The 20,869-nt window shown below is 46.8% G+C and overlaps 1 protein-coding gene across 2 annotated transcripts; it reads left to right on the top strand.

Moving 5' to 3' along the window:
• ATXN1L (ataxin 1 like) lies at positions 8,329 to 19,285 on the top strand. Of its 2 annotated transcripts, none has more exons than XM_005692215.3 (3): positions 8,329 to 8,430; positions 10,259 to 10,326; positions 11,490 to 19,285. In XM_005692215.3, the coding sequence occupies exon 3, from the start codon at positions 11,607 to 11,609 to the stop codon at positions 13,671 to 13,673; it is 2,067 nt and encodes a 688-aa protein (XP_005692272.2). In that variant the 5' UTR covers positions 8,329 to 8,430; positions 10,259 to 10,326; positions 11,490 to 11,606; the 3' UTR covers positions 13,674 to 19,285. The 2 variants fall into 2 exon arrangements, with proteins under 2 accessions (XP_005692272.2, XP_017917726.1); XM_018062237.1 differs by having other exon boundaries at positions 11,487 to 19,285.

Genomic DNA, 20,869 nt, shown 5'->3' with positions numbered 1-20,869 from the left:
AGACAACTGAGTCTTTGTGAGGGTAAGTCACTTGCCTGAAATCTCACAGTCAATAAATGCTGGATCTAAATAAGGGTCCTTTTACTACTGAACTCAGACGCTGAACCAAGGCTCAGTGATGGCACCTTGTGCCTTTGGATCTTGTAGATTTTATTCCAAGAGCTCTTTATTTAAATGCAAAATAGGACTTCCCTGGTGGTCCAGTGGCTGAGAACCTGCCTGCCAGCTCATGGGATGTGGTTCAATCCCTAGTCTGGGAAGATTTCACATGCCATGGGGCAACAGGACCTGTGATCCGCAACTACTAAACCCATGTGCCCCAAATACAGAAGCTGGCACACCCTAGAGCCTGTACTCCCCAACAATAGAAGCCACCACAATGAAATGCCCATGCAGCACAACTAGAGAAAGCCTGTGAGCAGCAACCAAAATCCAGTACAACCAAAAATAAATAAATATTTTTAAAAATATATAAAATTAGTAGATTTTTTTTAAATGTAAAATAATACTCAGATAGAGATCTCAGATAAAGAGATTTTAAAAACTAAATATGCTTCTGGGAATAACACTTTAGATAGCTTCATCTTTGTTTTCTCCTCTATTGCTAACAACTTATTAAATAGAAGGGTCATCTGACCGTAGAAGTCCATCTCTGCTAGAAAAAGTATGTGGGTGGAGAAAAGGTGCAGAGGTCACCCTTTTACAATCCTGCCAGAACAACTCTGGAAGCCACATTCTTAAGTTAAAAAAAAAAAATCTAGTGCACAATAAAAATCTTAGCTTTAAGTCAGTTCTCTCTTCTTGAAAGTACTCACCATAAAGGTTGGTTTGGATTTAAATGGCACATTATAGTGGTAAAGAACCTGCCTGCCAATGAGGGTCCGATCCCTGGGTAGGGAAGATCCCCTGGAGAAGGGAATGGCTACCCACTCCAGTATTCTTGCCTGGGAAATCCCATGGAGGAGCCTGGCGGGCTATAGTTCATGGGGCCGCAAAGAGTCAGACTGAGCATGCACACACATAGTTCTTAGCCATTTCTATAGGTACTGCTCCACTAGAACCTGAGTTTGAGTGTTCATATTCAATTTACACATCAGCTGCAAAATGAAGAACAGAACAAATCTGGTCACACACATACCTGCAAAGAAAGAAACAAAAAGATTTTAAGTAGTATTTCAGTTTTGAATCATAGTTCTTCATTTTTCTTGTCTCTGTTATGTAAAATGCATAATTTTTAAGAGATGTATAGTTTAGCAACAACAAAGAGATGCTCTGTTTGTATCATAAGGCAGCCTTATCCGAGGGTGAGGGAACCAAGTAGAATAATAAGAAGAAAATAAACACAAGAAAAAATATTTTTATTTTCTGATTAGTATTATCTCACTTTATGATAAGTATTTTGAATTATATCAGAGGTAACAGTCAACATATTCAACAAGGCTCTGTCCAATCAGAATGGACACGCTGAATGATGAGAGTGTCCACCAGCCTGAAAACAACTTCTGAGGCCACCTCCCTGTGTCCCAGCTGAGTATCAGTCCTCAGTTATGTATGTGGTCATGATTAAGATGTTCAAATATTTGAAACTTCTAAGTTGGATTAGATTCTTTCATATTACTAGGCCAGTTATATTTAGGAAAATGTATGCTTGGGCTTCCCTGGTGGCTCAGCTGGTAAAGAATCTGCCTTCAATGCAGAAGACCCGATTCAATCCCTGGTTGGGAAGATCCCATGGAGAGGGGAATGGCAACCCACTCCAGTATTCTTGCCTGGAGAATTCTGTGTACAGAAAAGCCTGGCAGGCTATAGTCCATGGGGTCGCAAAGAGTCAGACACGACTTAGCAACTAAGCATGCACGCGCACAAACCTTTATGTCTCTATCAGTATATAGAAGTATATATACGGACACGGAGATGCATACAGATAAACATACACAGACGGAAAGAAATATACCAAAATTCTTATCTCCAGATTCTTTTTGTCTGTACTTCCTAACTTTTCTACACATTTATACTACACCTTTACAGCTCAGGGTGGGGAAAGACAACTAGTTGGTTTTAAAAATGGTTCTGTGGGCTGACATATTCTTGTCAAGCAGAACTAGTTCTCTACTAAGTGGAGACAGTGCTTTTTGACACAGTCCCAACTTCCCAGGTGGCTCAGTGGTAAAGAATCAGCCTGACAATGCAGGAGATGTGGGTTCAATCCCAGGGTCAGGAAGATTCCCCTGGAGGAGGAAATGGCAACCCACTCCAGTATTCTTACCTGGAGAATTCCATGGATAGAGGATCCTGGTGGGCTATAGTCCATGCGGTCACAAAGAACCAGACACAACTGAGCACGCACACAAGTTAGAGCCCAGCACCGCCCTCACTAGGTGGCAGAAATGCCTTGTAATTTTGTTGAGCCTGACAAATGATGCAAGCTCAATAGGTCTCACTCTGTGCCCTGGATCAAGCTAAAGTAAGCCAGCAGCAGGTCCCCAGTACAGTTCCAGGATCTCCATGGCCTCCGGGGGTAGTCTTCTCAGGTAATGTGCTCTGATCCGAGCTTGTTCCTCTTTCCCAGAGGCCAGATAGTCAGTCACCTCTTTCCTATTTTCTGGGCCTGTTCTGCTGCAGCACAAAGCATGCATTTAGGAAAATGAACTGACAAAGAGGAGTTTTTTAATAAATAGGGCCATATACAAAATAGTGTGAAATAATGTTTTTATTTAAAACAAAAAACTGAAAAAACCAATATGTATCCCTGATTGTCAGAATTAAAGGACAGTTGATAAAGTTCACAAGTTCTGTGTATACCATCAATGTCATTCTCTTTGTTCACAATAATAATAATGAGTACCACTGGATTTCTCTATATGTCATTTGTTTTGAATACTTTCCATAGGTTCCTTATATAAGTAATGCCCAAATACCCTCTGCAAAATTTGGTTAAAGAATGCCTAAAAATCAGTTTGAAAGTTTGGGTAATATCTGCCTCTCCACTACCATAATCTAATAGACTATAGTAATTCAATAATAAATAGCACTATTTATGCAGCACTGAGAAAACTGTGTTTACGTGCATTACTGATTTCACCTGAACCCTTCTCATAATCAGAGATCCTCAGTTTCTCAGTTTACTGAGGGGGTCATGGCACATGTGACCCTCTGGAACAAGGAAAGAGCAAAAGGCAACATAAATTACAGAAAGAAGACAACAGAAATCAGCTACTACTCATATTCACAGGTACAACATGACTTAAGCTGTCACCTGATAGAAGAAAGAGCATCTTCTGTGTGTGTTTGAAAAAAGCTAAGGAAGCTCTTTCAGAAAAATTTGCCCAGGAGCTCAAACTTAATAGCTATTACATATCTAAAAAAGGCTTGGCTAGATAAAGCGCTGTGCTTTGGTGGAGAGAAGTCCAGTCATTTGGACATAAATTGCATCTTAACCCTTACGAAATGTTTTTCTTTCTTTTGGCCATATTTGGAATCTTAGTTCCCTGAGCAAGGATTGAACCTGAGCCCCTTGTAGTGGAAGTGCAGAGTCCTAACCCTTGGACCACCAGGGAATTCCCTGGAAACCTCCTTATATATTTTTTAAAAAGCAAATGTTATTTATTTATTTTTGGCTGTGCTGGGTCTTTGTTGCTGCATGGGCTTTTCTCCAGTTGCAGCAATTGAGGGTTACTCTCTAGTTGTGGTGCACGGGCTTCTCATTGCAGTGACTTCTCTTGTTGAGCATGGGTTCTAGGGGCTCACAGGCTTCAGTAGTTGCAGCACGTGGGCTTAGTGGTTGTGGCTCCTGGGCTCTAGAGCACAGGTTCAATAGTTTGGTGCATAGTCACATGGCATTGTTCCAGCTCAGGGACTCAACTTGTGGCAGGCAAATTCTTTACCACTGAGCCACTGGCAGGCGGATTCTTTACCAATGAGCCACTAGGGAAGCCTGAAACTTCTTCTTAAAGTTTTTATTTTGACATAACTGTAGGTTAACATGCGGTTTGTAAGAAGTAATACAGAACAACCAAGGACCCCCTTGACCCAGTTTTCACCGGTGGTTTAACATCTTACAAAACCATGATTTGTATTGAGACAATCAAGATACAGGAGATTGTTTGAAAATTTTTAAACAATTTGATCACTATAATAATCAGTCCCACAATTCAGGAACATTCCTTTAAATTCCAGAGTTGCTAAGTAAGGTCTTATGAGATATGCCATGGGACTCGGAGGTGGCAGCATGAAGTGCACAGGAATTTGAGGGGCAGCTTGCTATGCTCTCTCACTCTAAAAAAATTTTTTTCCAGGAATTCTAGGCGATTGACAACCAGCTGCAAGTTGTCTGCGAAGGGCATAAGCTTTGAAGGCAGAGCTGAATGTGATTTCACCATAAGGCACTGCTACTGCTGCTAAGTCACTTCAGTTGTGTCCGACTCTATGCGACCCCATAGACAGCAGCCCACCAGGCTCCCCCGTCTCTGGGATTCTCCAGGCAAGAACACTGGAGTGGGTTGCCATTTCCTTCTCTACCATAAGGCACAGCAGCTCGCAAATCACCTTGCTGAGAATTTTCCCAGCCAAAGAGAGAGTTATCAGAGGCTCTAATTTTTCCACATCTACTTTATTTATTCAGGAGCCTGGCAGGCTACAGTACATGGGGTTGCAAAGAGCCAGCCACGACTGAGCACGCACACATTTATTTATTTAACAAATCCTGTGTAAGGAACTCTTGGCTGCTTAGTACTGGCCTGAATGCACTTGCTTCTCTGTGGACAAGTTCCCCAGATACGACGCTTGTGATTAAAATAAGAGCTAGATCTCCTTCAGTTTATTCTAATCATCAGTGTTTTTACTGCAACTTTTGAGAGTTCTGCCGGCAGTTTTTGACAAAAAGTGAAAGTCTCTGGCAAGTGTCTGAGGAAGTAGACAACAGAGGGATATTCTCCTTCCCAGAGGACATAATAGTCACTTATGGAGAAGTTATAAGACCTTCTTCTAAATAAAATGTTAATGAATTTGGAAGGGAAATCCCCATTGGAACCTGGAGAGATTGCATAACATTAAAGGCATGTGGAAATGAGAACACAGGGAAGTAGATAAAACAGAAGCCTGAAAACTGCACATTCCTACATTTGGAAACAATTAGAAAACTTTCCCAAATAATCTAATATCAGGAACCAACATGTTTCTGATGCTGCTGCTGCTAAGTCGCTTCAGTCGTGTCCGACTCTGTGCGACCCCATAGACAGCAGTCCACCAGGCTTCCCCGTCCCTGGGATTCTCCAGGCAAAAACACTGGAGTGGGTTGCCATTTCCTTCTCCAATGCATGAAAGTGAAAAGTCAAAGTGAAATCGCTCAGTTGTGTCCGACTCTTCTCGATCCCATGGACTGCAGCCTACCAGGCTCCTCCATCCATGGGATTTTCCAGGCAAGAGTACTGGAGTGGGGTGCCAGTGCCTTCTCCGAGCATGTTTCTAGGGAAAGTCAAATCTGCTAAGGATTCTATAATTTCAATATATGCTTAAGATTAGTTGTCATTTCTGCCATAGGATCTAAGGATAGAAGTTCCTTTCCTAAAACGACACCCTGGCATGCTAAAGCATATAAGCAGGAAGACAAGACGGTATGAAAAAAAGCCACCCACTCCTCTTGTTGTGACAAACATGGTTTCCCAAGTTTTTATCCCAAAGTTATCTCTGATTGATTCCTTAGCATCACAAATAGTTGGGATAGTTGTCTGAGCTTACCCTGCCTGTAGGCCTTCCCTGGTGGCTCAGTGGTAAAGAATCCACCTGCCAATGCAGGAGATGAGAGTTGGATCTCTGGCTCAGGAAGATCTGCTAGAAAAGGAAATGGCTACCCACTCCAGTACCCTACCTGGGAAATCTCATGGGCAGAGGTGCATGGCAAGCTACAGTATATAGGGTCACAAAAGAGCCAGATACGACTTACCAACTAAAAAACAACCATCAATATGTACAACCAAAGAAATGAGGCTTGCTTGGAGTAAAGAGTTCTAGAAGAAGATACAGCAGATATGACCTACCCTTTTGGGACTGCAGCATCAAACCAGGAAATCACTAGCGTTTCACCATTCAGAACATCCTTTAACAAAAATAGACACATATCTTTGAACCATGTCATTATGTTAATGTCTGGCAGCCAAAAAACATTTTGCTTGCATCAATTTTGCCTGAAAACCAGGTCTCTGATTGCATATCTTGATCTGGGAGAAACGCTATCGTTGAATACACTTTGATGGTCCAAAGGTCTTTATCTTGGCAGTTTCAATGCCAGTTTTGTGAGCAAAGAAATGAACCAGAAACCATTCTGCCAGTTAGCACTAAAACAGGGTCCCTGAGTAACCACAGGACTTCCTTCTTGGCCAAACTGAGAAAATAATTGTTATGTATAATATTAATACTCACAAAGCAAAGTTCTCTGCTGATTTAGATGGCTACGAATCAGTAGTGTCACTATGTTTTACCCACTTGGGTGTAGGGGTGTGTGTGTGTGTGTGTGTGTGTGTGCACATGCGCATGTGCATGTGTGTGTGTGTGTGTAGTGTTCAATAATTTTGATAATTCTTTGGACCCACCCAGGTGAGAAAATATCAAATTTGAGGCCTAAGTGTTTCCTAGAAAGAATGTTAGAGATCATATACCTTATTTGTATTTTAACTTGCTCATTTAATATTTCTAAGGTAATACTCTCATTTAAAAAATCCAAACAATAACAAAAAGTCTCTTTTATTCCTCTTGGCCACCACCCAGTACCACTTTCCTCTCCTGAGATAGCCAATGTTAACTAGTTGGTACATATCCTTCCACTCCTCTTCTGTACAAATACATAAATATATGCAACTGTAACATTATAATATGTTGTTTAAAATAAATACATGATCTCACAATGTATATCTTCGCTTATTTTTTCACTTAAAATGTTTCGCGATCTCTCCTATCTATGTTTTACTCCGGCCCCTTTACCCAGTTCAGGAGAAGGCAATGGCAACCCACTCCAATACTCTTGCCTGGAAAATCCCATGGATGGAGGAGGCTGGTAGGCTGCAGTCCATGGGGTCGCTAAGAGTCAGACACAACTGAGCGACTTCACTTTCACTTTTCACTTTCACGCATTGGAGAAGGGAATGGCAACCCATTCCAGTGTTCTTGCCTGGAGATCCCAGGAACTGGGGAGCCTGGTGGGCTGCCGTCTATGGGGTCGCACAGAGTCAGACACAACAGAAGCGGCTTAGCAGCAGCAGCTTCACCCAGTTCAAGCTCTTCGTTTCACAGAAAAGGAAACTGAAGTCTAAAGTAGTAAAACGATTTTCCAAAGGCTTAATAGCAAGAGCCCAGCCGGTAGTACTTTCAAAATCGAACAAAAATCAGTGATTATTTACTGAACAAAGTTTGCAGAAACTAAAAAGGAACAAAATCTACTCAGAATCCAGTCTCTCCAACAGTTATTTTTTTCCCCTCTGTTCAGCTTTTGTCTGTATGCAGAACTACTTTTTTACATAGTTGTAATCAAAGCATAAATCAATTGGTGTCCTTTTTTTTTTTTTTCTATTTTGGCCACGCTGCAGGGCTTTGCAGCATGCGGAATCTTAGTTTCCTGCTCAGTGAAAGCCACGAATCCTAACTATCGAGCCACCAAGGAATTCCCTTTTTTCACTTAAGTTAATCAGATGTTCATATTACTATCAAGTCGACAAGTTAATTGGCAACGATTGGTGACCAAACAGTTCATCTAGTAGTCAAGCCCTCTTCCCGCTAAGCTGCTTCCCACTGTACTAACCCCCATCCTCTCATTCTTCACAGACTTGAAAGTCTAATTTCACTTTCCCCTAGATCCTGGTTCCGGTCCATTTCTCGTCCCCCCTCAGACGCATTTCTCAGCTCTTAAAGAGCTCCCCTCTCCATCCCGGCTCTCTAGGGGGAATCTCAATACTCTCCCGGACCTGGGTCGCCTCAGTGTTCCCCGAGGTTCCCAAGAGATAGTTTCACAAAGTCAGTTCCTGAGATCCAGGAGACGCGGGTCACAGATGGCCACGCTTCTGTGGGAACTCCCAGAATTGACTGGAGTAAGCGATTGTTGGGTCCTTGTGGGGTCAGGGTGTGGAGGCCGGGCCCAGTCCTATTCACGTGACCCGGCCCCAGGGAGAGGAGGTCGTTTTCCCACCAGAGGGGGCGCTGGGAGTGACAGGCGGGGAGCCAGCCCCCTCCCCTTCGGGGTACTCCTGGGCGTCGCTCTCCGACTAGGGGCCCTGACGTCATCTCTCCGCGCCGGGGGCGGGGCGCGCTTGACGCCATCTCCGGGCGCCCGGCTGGGGGGGCGCTGGGTGTGGGGCGGCTCCGGGGCCGGGGATGGCGGCGGCCGCTGTTGCGGCGGCTCCGGGACCAGCGGGAGGAGCCCGGGGAGCGCCGTGAGATGGGCCGGTGAGTGTCGCCTGGATTGAGGCCGCCGACCTCACTGGGGCCAAGCAGGCCTGGGGTTGGTCCTGTGAAGGAAGTGGCCCCCCAGAGTCCGTTGCCCCGCGGACCTAGGGAGCTAAAGAGGCCTCGCCTAGACCCCGGATCGCTTCTCACCGGCCTGGCCCAGAGAGCTGCCTCAGGTTCCTGCGCCCCCGCGGCTGTGTCCTGGCGGCCCGGGCTGTCCGAGTCCTCGGGGCGGGAAGGGGCCCCCAAACAAGGAAGCAGCGCCTGCGGGGCCTCGCCCTTACTCCTCTGCTTGAAAGGTCGACCCGCCACTCTCTAAACGCAGAATTCCCAATTTCGGGCCTTACCCCTTTTGGGGCAGTGATTGGGGGATCAAGGGAAGCCTTAGCCCATGTCTGTTCTAAGCTCCTAGCCCTCAGCGAATTCGAGTCTGGGGCTGGATTCAACCTCTTGATTCTGAGCTGTGCTGGCAGCTCCAGCAGCTCTCCGGAATGGTCCTCCTTTCCCGTTAGCTCCGTTAGGGCCACAGGCTGCGTCTTGCCCTGTGAAATCCTCATTGAGCCTCTTAAGAGGCTAACGTTTCAGATTCCAAAATGTGTTTTGCGTTGTGGGAACCTGGTGCATAGCCTTGGCTCTTTGTTACTCCCGCAGACCTTTTGCCTCTTTCAGTCCTTTTATTAGCCTCTGTTTGGCTAACCCCTCTGTGACCTAGAGGCAGGTTTTCTTTAATGTTTTAGTCATGAGAGGCAAGTATCATTCTAGAATTGAAGATGTGACCCCATTTTCTGTTGGAAATGACAGAGAAAGCTAACAGCTTTTCAGTTACTGGAACTGCTGGCAAAGAAGGAATGCAAGACTTGTGCCCTCTGTGTATCTTTGTGTTTATGGAACGAAGAATTTGTCTTTCCATCTTGTTTTCCTGTCTTCTTCCTTTTTTTTTTTTTTTTTTTAATATATCTGCACGTTGCCGACCTTAAGGGAGAAATACCTTCATTTTGGTTTGAGGCTTGCAGTATTCTGTAGGACTTGGAAAGCACAATGGGTAGTATCAACAATTTCTACAAGTACTGGTCAACATTACTTTGTTTTCAGAGATTAAGGCTCTGGTCTTCAGTGCATAATGTTTGTGACAGGTGTAGATTCAGATGTTGACAGTTTAGCAGTTTTGTTTCCCATTGTTGCGGTACCTGAGGATGAAGGCAATACTTTCAGTTTCTGTCACACCTGATTCAGCACTTGCTACAAAGTTGTCACTTAGAAATTTACACACACACACAGGAGACTGTTTTTTTTTTTTTTAACCCTGGAAATTTGTTAATAAGGCTTCCCTTTGAGTGACTCCCCCTTGACCTCATTTTCTGCCCCAGAAACATAAATAATTGTTCTTTTTCCTCCAGTGCCTCTTTTCTCATTTAAATAACTTCCACATCTATGTTTTCATTAGCCCAGAATAAAAGTGAAATCTGTGAGACTGATTTTTTTCCTGCTTCCCTTTGTTCACATGGGGACAGTGCTGAGTCTTCCACTTTGTGCATTTACCTGAAACTGGGATTGGAAATAAATGTAACCTTTGGTGGAATAGGTACAGGTAGAGAATGAAGAAGACGATGTTAAGGAAAACAGTAAAGTTTGACACTTGGAAATTTTTTTTCCCAGAAACATCTTCCTACAAATTAGAATTTAATGTGTTGTTACCCCTAGAGGAGAAGCTGAGGCAGAACTCCTGGACTTTAATGTCCTTGTGGCTTTAGAATTCGCTTTCTTCATGATCCTGGGGATCGTCAGAGGCTAGGCTCCCGCTTACTCGATTCCTGCTTCTGTCTTCTAGGCTCCCAAGCCAGTGGGGAGGACACTGCTTCTTATTACAACTTCTCAGAAGCACCACTGGAAGCTCAGGTAATAGAGGTGCTTTGGATACCTTGTTGCAGAAAAACATCTGGAATCAACAGTGGAAAAACAGAACAGAGTGTAATAATCATAGAAATATTTTTTCAGAGCCAAAGAACTGAAGCCTGATTGGAAGAAATAGGTGACAAATTTCATACGTGTCCAAGTATTCAGACCAAAATGATAAGTTGTGACAGTGGACAAAAGCGTGTATGAAAGGTGATAGGGAAAGGGGAGAGAGAACTTTCTTATAAATCGCATAGACCTAAGATAGCGATAAAGAGGCGTGTTTTGGGGAATGGAACCAGAATCTTAAAGGAGCCATTGGCAAAGGAAGAAAGAAAGGGAGTGAGTGAAGAAGGCAAATTGAAGGTGGTCCATTGGAGGAAAAGAAGTTTCACCAGACTAGGGAACACAAAGTCTTTGTGAGGTCAGAAGAGTTTTGTTGCTCTTTGAAGAAAAGGAGAAATAAATAAATTCTAGAAAATACTAGTACAGTCACTTTCCTCATAGGGCCCAAGTTTAAATGTAGTATTTTATGGGGCAAAGAAGATACTTATTTTCGTAACATACTTAAGGAACAGCATTTTTTTAAAAAAACAAGCAGACCTCAGGACCTATTGACACCTGGGTCCTTGGGGTAGTGGTGATATGAGGCAAAGGAGGTAAGGCCTGGGAGGGAGGAGGGGGGTAGGTGAAATCATAACCCCAATTAGGCTGGGGAAAGGAAGCAAGGATGAGCTCATACGTTCAGGAAAGAAGATAGCACAGTAGTGTTTGGTGACAAAAGGAGAAACTTAAGGACCCAGCAGCAAAGACCATGTGTTCAAATCCCCCTTAGGGGAAAAGACTCAAAATAGTCAGAGTTCGCATCAGAGACACAGCTAATCATGACGCTGTTGGTTTCCCTGGGGTCATGGACCAACAGGTTACGTTCCACATTTTTGAATGCTTGACCTTATAGCTGTGTGGTTTTTGTGATTGTTTCTTTCATGCCCTTGGCTGGATGAGTGAGGGGGGTTAGCATCCTTGTCTGCCTCTTTCTCATTCCTCTTTTTTTCCCAGCAGTCCCCTTGGTTCCATCTTCCTCCATGGATGCAGTTCCTGCTCTTCCATTTGACTTGGTTTACCCCTGGGTTACTGTTCTTTGCCTCTGATTTGTTCCCTAGCAGATGTGGGCGCCCCAGCCAACAGCACAGAGGGGTGCAGGGGAGCCACAAAGAAGCCCCTTCTGATGCCCCAAGGAGCAAGCCGACCCCTTCCAGGCTCCAGGAACACCACAAAGCAATATGAAACCTGTTCATGAGCGGAGTCAGGAATGCCTTCCACCAAAGAAACGAGACCTCCCCGTGACCAGCGAGGATATGGGGAGAACCACCAGCTGCTCAACTAACCACACACCCTCCAGTGATGCTTCTGAATGGTCCCGAGGGGTTGTGGTGGCCGGGCAGAGCCAGGCAGGAGCCAGAGTCAGCCTGGGGGGTGATGGAGCTGAGGCCATCACTGGTCTGACGGTGGACCAGTATGGCATGCTGTATAAGGTGGCTGTGCCACCTGCCACCTTCTCCCCAACTGGCCTCCCGTCTGTGGTGAACATGAGCCCCTTGCCCCCCACATTTAATGTAGCGTCTTCTCTGATTCAACATCCAGGAATCCACTATCCCCCAATCCACTATGCTCAGCTCCCGTCCACCTCTCTGCAGTTCATCGGGTCTCCGTACAGCCTTCCTTATGCCGTGCCACCTAATTTCCTCCCGAGTCCCCTCCTTTCTCCTTCTGCCAACCTTGCCACCTCTCACCTTCCACACTTTGTGCCATATGCCTCACTCCTGGCAGAAGAAGCCACTCCTCCCCCGCAGGCTTCATCCCCAGCCCACTCGTTCAGCAAAGCCCCCTCTGCCAGCTCCCCGCCTGGGCAGTTGCCACATCACTCGAGTACTCAGCCACTGGACCTCGCTCCAGGCCGGATGCCCATTTATTATCAAATGTCCAGGCTCCCTGCTGGGTACACCTTGCATGAAACTGCCCCTGCAGGTGCCAGCCCAGTTCTTACTCCTCAGGAGGGCCAGCCTGCTCTGGAAGCAGCCGCTGCCAATGGACAGAGACTGCGAGATCGGAATTTAGTGAGACGGGAAAGCGAAGCCCTTGACTCCCCTGGCAGCAAGGGCGAGGGCCAGGGGCTGGCGCCAGTGGCCGAATGCGTGATGGATGGACAGTTGTTTTCAGGTTCTCAGTCTGCACGGGTGGAGGTGGCAGTGCCAGCACACCGAGGGACCCCAGACACGGACCTTGAGGTCCAGCGGGTGGTGGGTGCTTTAGCGTCTCAGGACTACCGGGCGGTGGCAGCTCAGAGGAAGGATGAGCCCAGTCCCCTCAACCTGTCCCACCATAACCCCGACCACCAGGGCGGGGGGCGAGGGCCAGCCAGGAGCGCCACCGAGACGGCCGAGAGAAACCAGGCCCGAGGGGTCTCCCCTCACTCCCACCAGGAACCCCTGAAGCATAGACCTTTCCCCAAAGCAGTGGTTGTAGCCAATGGCAACCTGGTGCCCGCTGGAACTGACCCAGGCCTGCTCCCTGTGGGTTCGGAGATCCTGGTGGCATCAAGTTTGGACATACAGGCCAGAGCCCCCTTCCCAGACAAGGAGTCGACGCCACCCCCCGTGACCTCTTCCCATTTGCCCTCCCATTTCATGAAGGGCGCCATTATCCAGCTGGCTACCGGGGAGCTGAAGCGGGTGGAGGACCTCCAGACACAGGATTTTGTGCGCAGTGCCGAAGTGAGCGGGGGGCTGAAGATTGACTCAAGCACAGTTGTGGACATTCAGGAGAGCCAGTGGCCTGGATTTGTCATGCTGCACTTCGTGGTGGGTGAGCAGCAGAGCAAAGTGAGCATCGAGGTGCCCCCTGAGCACCCCTTCTTCGTCTATGGCCAGGGCTGGTCCTCCTGCAGCCCCGGGCGGACTGCACAACTCTTCTCTCTGCCCTGCCATCGGCTCCAGGTGGGAGATGTCTGCATCTCTATCAGTTTACAAAGCTTGAACAGTAACTCAGTCTCTCAGTCCAGCTGTGCTCCCACAGGCCAGCTGGGTCCTCCCCGAGAAAGACCTGAGAGGACAGTCCTGGGACCCCGAGAGCAATGTGACAGTGATGGGAAAAGCCAGCCGTCAGGCGAGGGCTCCCGGTCGGTAGAGCCCTCGCAGCCAGAGCCTGGTGCTCAGGCCTGCTGGTCGGCTCCGAGCTTCCAAAGATACAGCACGCAAGGGGAGGAGGCGCGGGCTGCACTGCTTCGTCCCTCTTTCATTCCGCAGGAGGTGAAGCTGTCCATCGAAGGGCGCTCTAATGCGGGGAAATGAACTTATCCCAGACCTGGCCTGGGGCTCCACCCCAGAGCTGGGCCTCACCGTGAGCGAGCAGAGCAGAGGATTTGCACATGCCGAGCAGGGGGTAGCTCTCTGGGCAATGAGGTTGGTGGGGAAGAGGCGGCACAAAGGCAGCCTCCTGAGGCAGGGTCTGTTACCTGTCACCCCATGGCATCCTTTCAGAACAGCCCCCACTGGGGTGCTGGGATGGGGAGCAGCAGGCCTGGGCCAAGGAAGGAAGGGGGTGCATGCAGGATAAGAAACATTCCAAATATCAGGGCCCCCTGTTCTTTCCTCTTCATCCCTGGCTCCTGCAAGGAGAGAGTCAGGCTTTGGGAGCAGGTGGCAGAGGGAGGGAGCAAAGAAAGAGCCAAAAATGATGATCCACAGCTTATAGTAGCAGTTCAGCTGTCTGAAGTTTTTTTTTTTCCTTTTTTTGTGATGGGAGGGCAGGAGGCCCCATGGTTGGAAGTAAGAGGGTTCCCACCCAGAACTCTTCTTTTGAGAGCTGTGCACTTTAAAGGGTAGTTTTGTTACAGATGTTGGAGGCTGGGTTTTTTTGCAGGGGACTCTGCGTGACCCTCTGCTCCAGCCATTTCCCGTCTCTCCCTATCGTTCCTCCCACAAGGCTTCTAGCATCCCACCAGGAGAGAGAAGCCCCTCCAAGGCTCAGAGTGGAGACCTACCTTGGTGGGGACCCAGTTGCGGGATATGAGGAGAAAGACCTGATGGCCAGACTGACCAGGCTCTAGGCAGAGCTTCTGGAAGGGCGCTGACTTAACAAAGCCCCTCCTACTCAGTGTGCCAGACCCACTTTGAAATTGTCCTGAATCTTGAGTTGGTAATGGCGACTTTCAAAAGAGCCAGTGGACCCTTTGCCCAAGGCCCCTATGCCCGCTCCTCTGTCTGTCTTTGTTGTGCCTAAGTGCCTGCGCTGCCCCCGCCCTCTGCTGACCTAACCTGTCTGCTTGGTGTCTTGACCTGGGCCTGATTTTTAGCTGCATTGCCATTCCCTTTCTACAAAACTGGTTTTGTCCACTCTGACCAAGACCTCTAGTTTTTGGTGTGTAGGGGGTCTCTCTGGTTTCCCTTTCAGTTATTCTCTAGTTTTAAAAACTCAGAGTCATGTCCCCTCCTCTCCTGTAGTTGAACTGTTTGGCGGGGAAACAAGAATGGAACTATGCCCTGGGTCGGGGCCAGTATCAGTGGCTGGGCAGTGCCTATCCTTAGGTTTTTAGAGAGTCCCTCCCTCCTTACTCCACTCCCTTTCCCCGCATTTGGGCTTCCCTAAGCCGTCTCCTCCCACAGCCAGCTCTAAGGTGTTGGGATAGTCTTTTTTTTTTTTTTTAATTTTGTCCGTGGGATTTTAGTTCCTCAAATCAGGGACTGAACCTGGATCCTCAGCAGTGAAAGCATGGAGTCCTAACCACTGGACCACCAGGGAATTCCCCGGGATACTCTTGATAATATTTCAATACCTGAAAAGTCTCCTAGATTTCATTTCGTGGTGGACTATTCCTCTGCAAAGAGTTTTTTCGATCTTAGTTGCATGGGCCCCCGTGTCTTAAGCCCATTTTTTTCTTCATGACTTTTAGCATTAGCTTGGACTGGGATTCCAGTGGATGTTGAGAATTAGGCTTCCCCCATCAGCTTTCAGGTGGGTGGGTGGATGTTCTGTTTGTATGGGGGGTCTTTAGACTCTTGAAACAACTCAGGGTATTGTCCACTCAGTTCTCTGGTGAGGCTTCTCCCAGGATATGACCCTGGCCTTTCAAGATGGACTGGCCGAGGCCTGGCTTGTCATCCGGAGTCCCAAACCTCTGAGGTCTGAAACCTCTGCTCTGTCAAAGACTTTAGGCAAGTCTTGTGACCTCTCACTCTCTCACTTCCTCCCCAGCTGCCAAATGGGGATAAATAATCTTACCTACCTCCTGGGGGGAGGGGGAGTTCTGAGAATGGAGTCATTCTTAGTGTTCAGGTGCTAAAGGTTGTTCTCCTGGGGGAACAAAGTGACTGAGACCGGCTTGTTTGCTCCAAGCCCTACACTCCACGGTTTCATTCCTTGCAAGCAGTTTCCTGGTCAGTCAGCTTCTGGAGGCCTGTCCAAAGGAAACTGCTGACCTGATCACTTCAGTCTCCGGTTCACCTCAGAACCAAACACCAGCCATGTCTGGTGAACACTCACCCTTGTACACGTTTGGGATCATGTCCTTTCGCTTCTCTGTCCCCGTTCTCTCTCAATGCTGCTTTCTCTGGCTTGTTTCTACACTGGGGCCCTGTGGGGCTGAGTCTTGAGGAATCCTCTCAGAGGAGGCCTCCAAAGAGAGCCTCATTTCTGGCTGCTCCACAAGCAATTCATTCCCAGTTTCTCATACCCAGGTTTCTCGGAAACCTCCTTTCTCATTAGGAAGGCTCATCCACTGAATATAGTGACAGGCACACCATAAACACTCAAGAAATACCCACCACAGATAACAACCGAGCTTCTTATGGGAGCAAACCTCTGTCTAACCAGATACACGCCAAGTAGTTTAAATACAAAAACCCCTCACTGCCTAGCGTGGTAACTTCACTTAATTCTGGAAAGAGAAAATCTTGTGCACCTTGGTGAGCTGGGTCCTGAGCTTTCTGCTGCTGTTCCTCTTCTGCATCTTGCTGGTAAGGCAATACCAGCACTTCCCCTGATACTGTGCCATGCATATGTAATATATTGATCACTTGACTTTGCTGAGCTGCAGAGGTGTCTTGTGTAAAGTATGGTCTCCAGGGAAAGAAGCCCTGTGCTCTAGATCCTGGTCAGAGCACTGGCATTCCCCTTACCTTTTCCCTCTGGTTGAGTCTTTTCTTCCAGGCGTGAGGAATGAATAATCTATGGTGTGTCCATTCTTCCTTGTGAAGATTTCATAAGTGTTATTATAAGAGACCTAAGAACATTTTGAAAGAGTGAGTGTTTTGGTGGCAAGCTGTCAGCTTTAGGGGGCAATGGGCAGTTGGAGAAGGCCAGTGTCAGGGGTAGGACATCCTAGAGGTTAGACATAGAAAGGAAGATGGCTAACTCGGGTGTTAAAGCAGAATTGCCTACACCGGTTTGGGAGTAGGGGGACCAGGTGAAGGACAAGTAAGACATCCAAGTCTTGGATAACCATTTCTATCAAGATTAATGTACAAGGAAGGGGTTTGGCAAGGGGGAAGGGGAAACTGGGAGGTCAGAGCTGAGCACGGTCGCCCAGCGAGGAGGGGCGGCCAGTAGGTCTGGACTGACCCTTCTGTACTCTTGGTTCAGTTGGTTGTCACATCAGGGGCTTTGGTCTGTGCTGCTTTGCCACTGCTGCTGTCTACTCACTGTCCTGCCTGCTGCCCTTCACAGCACTCTTTCTGTGTCTTTGGCCATATAGGTGAGACCCAGGCATCCTGTCCATCCTTACCTGTGCAAGGGTTACTTTGTAGCAAAGTCATGTTGAGTAGGGATGGTATGAAATGCTGCTGGTGGGCTGGTGAATCCAAAGGGATGTGGCTTCAGTGCGTCTTGGGAGCCCTTTGGCTCCAAATATCTGACTCTTGAAGAAGAGACAAGTGGGTCCTGTAAGTGGTGTTTTCTGTGTATTCACTTCTTTCCTTTATAATACCTTGTATCCTGTTTTAAAAGTTAAATGACGGGGAACCAGGTTAGGACCTGTGTCAACATCCCAGGGAGGTTCATCTGGCTCCAGTTAAATGGATTCTGGGGTTGGGGGAGGGTTTGAAATAGACCCTCAGGTGGGGTTTAGTTTTATTTTTACCACTGGGCACCATAGAATATGCACGGGGTGGTGGTATGATTTCAGCCTGCAAGATGCAGGCATGTTGAAAAGTTGAGTGATCACACTGGAGATAAAGGGTAGACATGAGTTGACTAGGAAAGGGCTTGGGTCCGTTGGAGTAAAGACAACCTGGTTGATTGAATTGGCCGCGGGAGATTTCAGTTACAGTCTTAAAGCAAATAGTGCAGTGGCCAAGTTTTAGGGAGACTTCTTGGCCTCTGAGGCTAAGTTTACTAAACCACACTGAAGCTACAGTACTTTCCAGATGGGAAGAAGTGTACACTACAGTTGAAGATCTGAACCATGCAAGGTTGGATGTTGACCAGGAACCTATTAGCCCTTTACTGGGAAGCCTTCACCCTCCAGCTTCCCTGGGATAGACAGGGCCTCCCGCATTATGCAATAATAAAAAATGCATCTGGGTCTTTGCAGCTGTCAGTTGCTCTTTCAACTCTAGGATCCATCTTTGGGCCACACGTCTGATCTGGGCCTAGGATGATGCTGGCCCTTGAGATGCTAGAGTCCACTGCACTCTCTCCTTACCTTCAGACTATGCACAGTGCCTGGGGCGGAAGGAGGAGAGGTGGTGCAGTGTGCCCTGCTGAGCCTCCCCAGCAGGAACAGTAGTAATAAATGCACTTTTCACACTAAGGTTTCTTTATTAGTTCTCCTATTAAGCCTAGATCCTCCCCTGGTAGACTGCAAACTCAAAAGTCTGTGTGATTCCCCCAAGCCATTCTACTGCAAATGCCCAGCAGTGAAAATGGCCTCAAATTGAGTTCCTGTCTGCAGTGTGTGTGGCGGCAGCCCATGTGCCTTTACCTATTGTCAAACTTGCAAGCATTTATTTTGGTCTTTATGACTGTCATGGGGACTGAGATTCTTCAGAAAGAGAGACAGTGTGTGTACGAGTGTGAACGAGCTGCTGACACAGTGGTTTTACATCCACTCCCCACACAGGGAGTTTGCACATAGTTGTGAGCTACGAGTGGTTAGTGCATCACTGAGGTTGCTAAAGGGAGGGTTCATCTCTCATTTGCTTGACACTCGCATTCAAGAGAAGCTTGTGTTGGGGAAGAGACTGACAGTACGCTTGGCAAACTTAAAGTATTAAAAATAAGGCTGTCCCCTACAACCCCCCCCCCCCACACACACACACAGGATCCCTGTAGCCAAAACAGTGTATGTTCCAGCTGCAGAGAGCAGACTGCTCTCAGCTTGCACAGCACCTTAGGGGAGGGAAGAATATATGGGTAGGGAGTGGGGTGGAGAAGGGAGGATGGGGATGTTGTCATCCAGGTGGCTTTAGGGTCCTGAGGAGTAGTAGAGGACGGCACTGGGGAGGTCTGATGGATGGATCTGATTTGTGTAGGAGTTCCCTGTAGATAAATTACTGATCCCCCAACTACTATCCCCAGTATGTAATGGCTAAATTAATATGTAATCAACTGCATTGTATCTAAAGCCTTAGAACTAGTCAGGTGCTCCCCCCACCCAATACCATTTCTTACCCTCTAATCCTACCTGATCTTTAACAAAGCATTAATAATTCTAAGGATAATCTCTATTTTGTTGTGCTTTTTTGTAACTGTTTTAAATAAATCAATTTGTACTGTATATTTGTACTTTTGTGAGATCCTTTTTGCTGTTTTACCATTTTAAGTCTCTGTACTTGGCTACACACAGATTGTATTTTTATTGTTAATGCTCTTCTTATGGATACCTGCATTTAACTTGTGGACTATGTAAACAATATATATCAATATCTATATATCTATATATCTATCTATATAAACTACTAGCTTTTCCTTTTGGTGTTTGCGCCTTCTTCATATCCCAGCCTTAGACGGTGGCCCTTGGGTGGGGGACCGAAGCCCTGTGTGGCAGAGCTTGAACTGGAGAGCAAGTGGCACCCATCTTTATGTGGTGGGCTTGGGGCAGGTTGTGTGAGCTAGTCCTGAACCGTGGTCTACACGTTCTATGGTATCTCAGGGACCCAGAAGTCTACCTGGAGACTCAGATGCTGTACTAGCACAACCACAAGGACCTGTAGATGCCCTCACTGTTGGCCTTTTTTCTAATTCTATTCTCAGAAACACTGCCAGAAACTTTCGGAGTATTAGCTCACCACTAGTAAGGGGTGAAACACTCAAGATACATAATAGTTACTCACATTTATTGAGCACTTGCCGTGTGCCACAGAATCTACGTGTGTTATATATTAACAACTACTTGTTGCTAGTACTATTATTTCCATTTTATGGGTGGGAAAATGAAGAGGTTTAAGTATGTGCCCAAAGTTACACCGCTATTAATTAGCGGTACAGAATGTTAAATCCAGGCACCTAATTCCTGAGTTTGTTAACTCATAGTTTGTTGTAAAAATTAAAGTGAGATAATCCATGAAAGTGCTCAGAACAATCTTTGACACATAATGAGTACTCAACCATTTTTGAAACATCCCAGGTAGAACTTCCAGTGTGGGGCTCTGTGAGGAAGCCATTGGGTTCAAGTATTCTCTTTAAAATGTCCAGTACTTTGTCCAGGCTTACTAAAACTTTTCAAAACACATATTTCAGCCAGCCTGGTAGGAATTAACCCTAGTTTGGTGGGGCGGGGGGGGGGGTCAGTCTTGAACCTACAGAGGTCAGGGAGGAGTCCAGGTTTCCTTGTTATGATATTGGAAGAGGTCCACATTCCTGGCATAGTTATTTTTCTGGCTACAACTTAACTAGGGCACTTCCTTCTGGACCTCAGGATCTATAATTATCTAAACTGTACACAACCTTTGGTGCAGGCTAAGGAAAGTTTTGTGCTTATTGTGTACCATCATAGGCGGCTTTTTAGAAATGACCTCAGCTCTTGTCTCCTCCATGGCTTGGCAGCCATACAGACTGCCATAGTAGTCATTTTGCTCTGGTCTTGACCACTACTGACTTGAGCTCTCAGTATCACCTTCACTCTGGATTTTCCTCAGTGGGTTTTATTATCCTACCTTGGCTCTGGGGACTACATAAAAAGATGGGCTGTTACCTCTTCTTTCAAATATTGAGTTCCCTGGCACTATGTACCTTAAATATCACAGCTGTTTCTATGACTGTATCCCTAAATGCAAATGACTGCTGTCTAGGGTAGAATTTAAGTTTGGCAGACTGAATTCTGCTGGGCAAAGTAGTTGGTACCTAGTCTAAATACTACATCCTCTTTAGCAAGTGCCAGTCATGAAGAAAGGTGTCTGCTTCTGAGTTTGGAAAAGGTATGCTCAATATTGCTCAGTCATGTCTGACTCTTTGCGACCCCAGGGCCTATACAGTTCATGGAATTCTCCAGGCCAGAATACTGGAGTGGGTAGCCTTTCCTTCTCTAGGGGATTTTCCAAACCCAGGGATC

Source organism: Capra hircus, chromosome 18 (assembly GCF_001704415.2).
Source record: "Capra hircus breed San Clemente chromosome 18, ASM170441v1, whole genome shotgun sequence".
NCBI classification, from domain to species: domain Eukaryota; kingdom Metazoa; phylum Chordata; class Mammalia; order Artiodactyla; family Bovidae; genus Capra; species Capra hircus.
The sequence above is the reverse complement of the archived record's forward strand: the minus strand, read 5'-3'. Positions and strand labels throughout refer to the sequence as shown.

What these genes read in the sequence shown, in the direction of transcription:
- ATXN1L (XM_005692215.3), top strand. Translation starts at nt 11,607, where the DNA reads ATGAAACCTGTTCATGAGCGGAGTCAGGAATGCCTTCCACCAAAGAAA.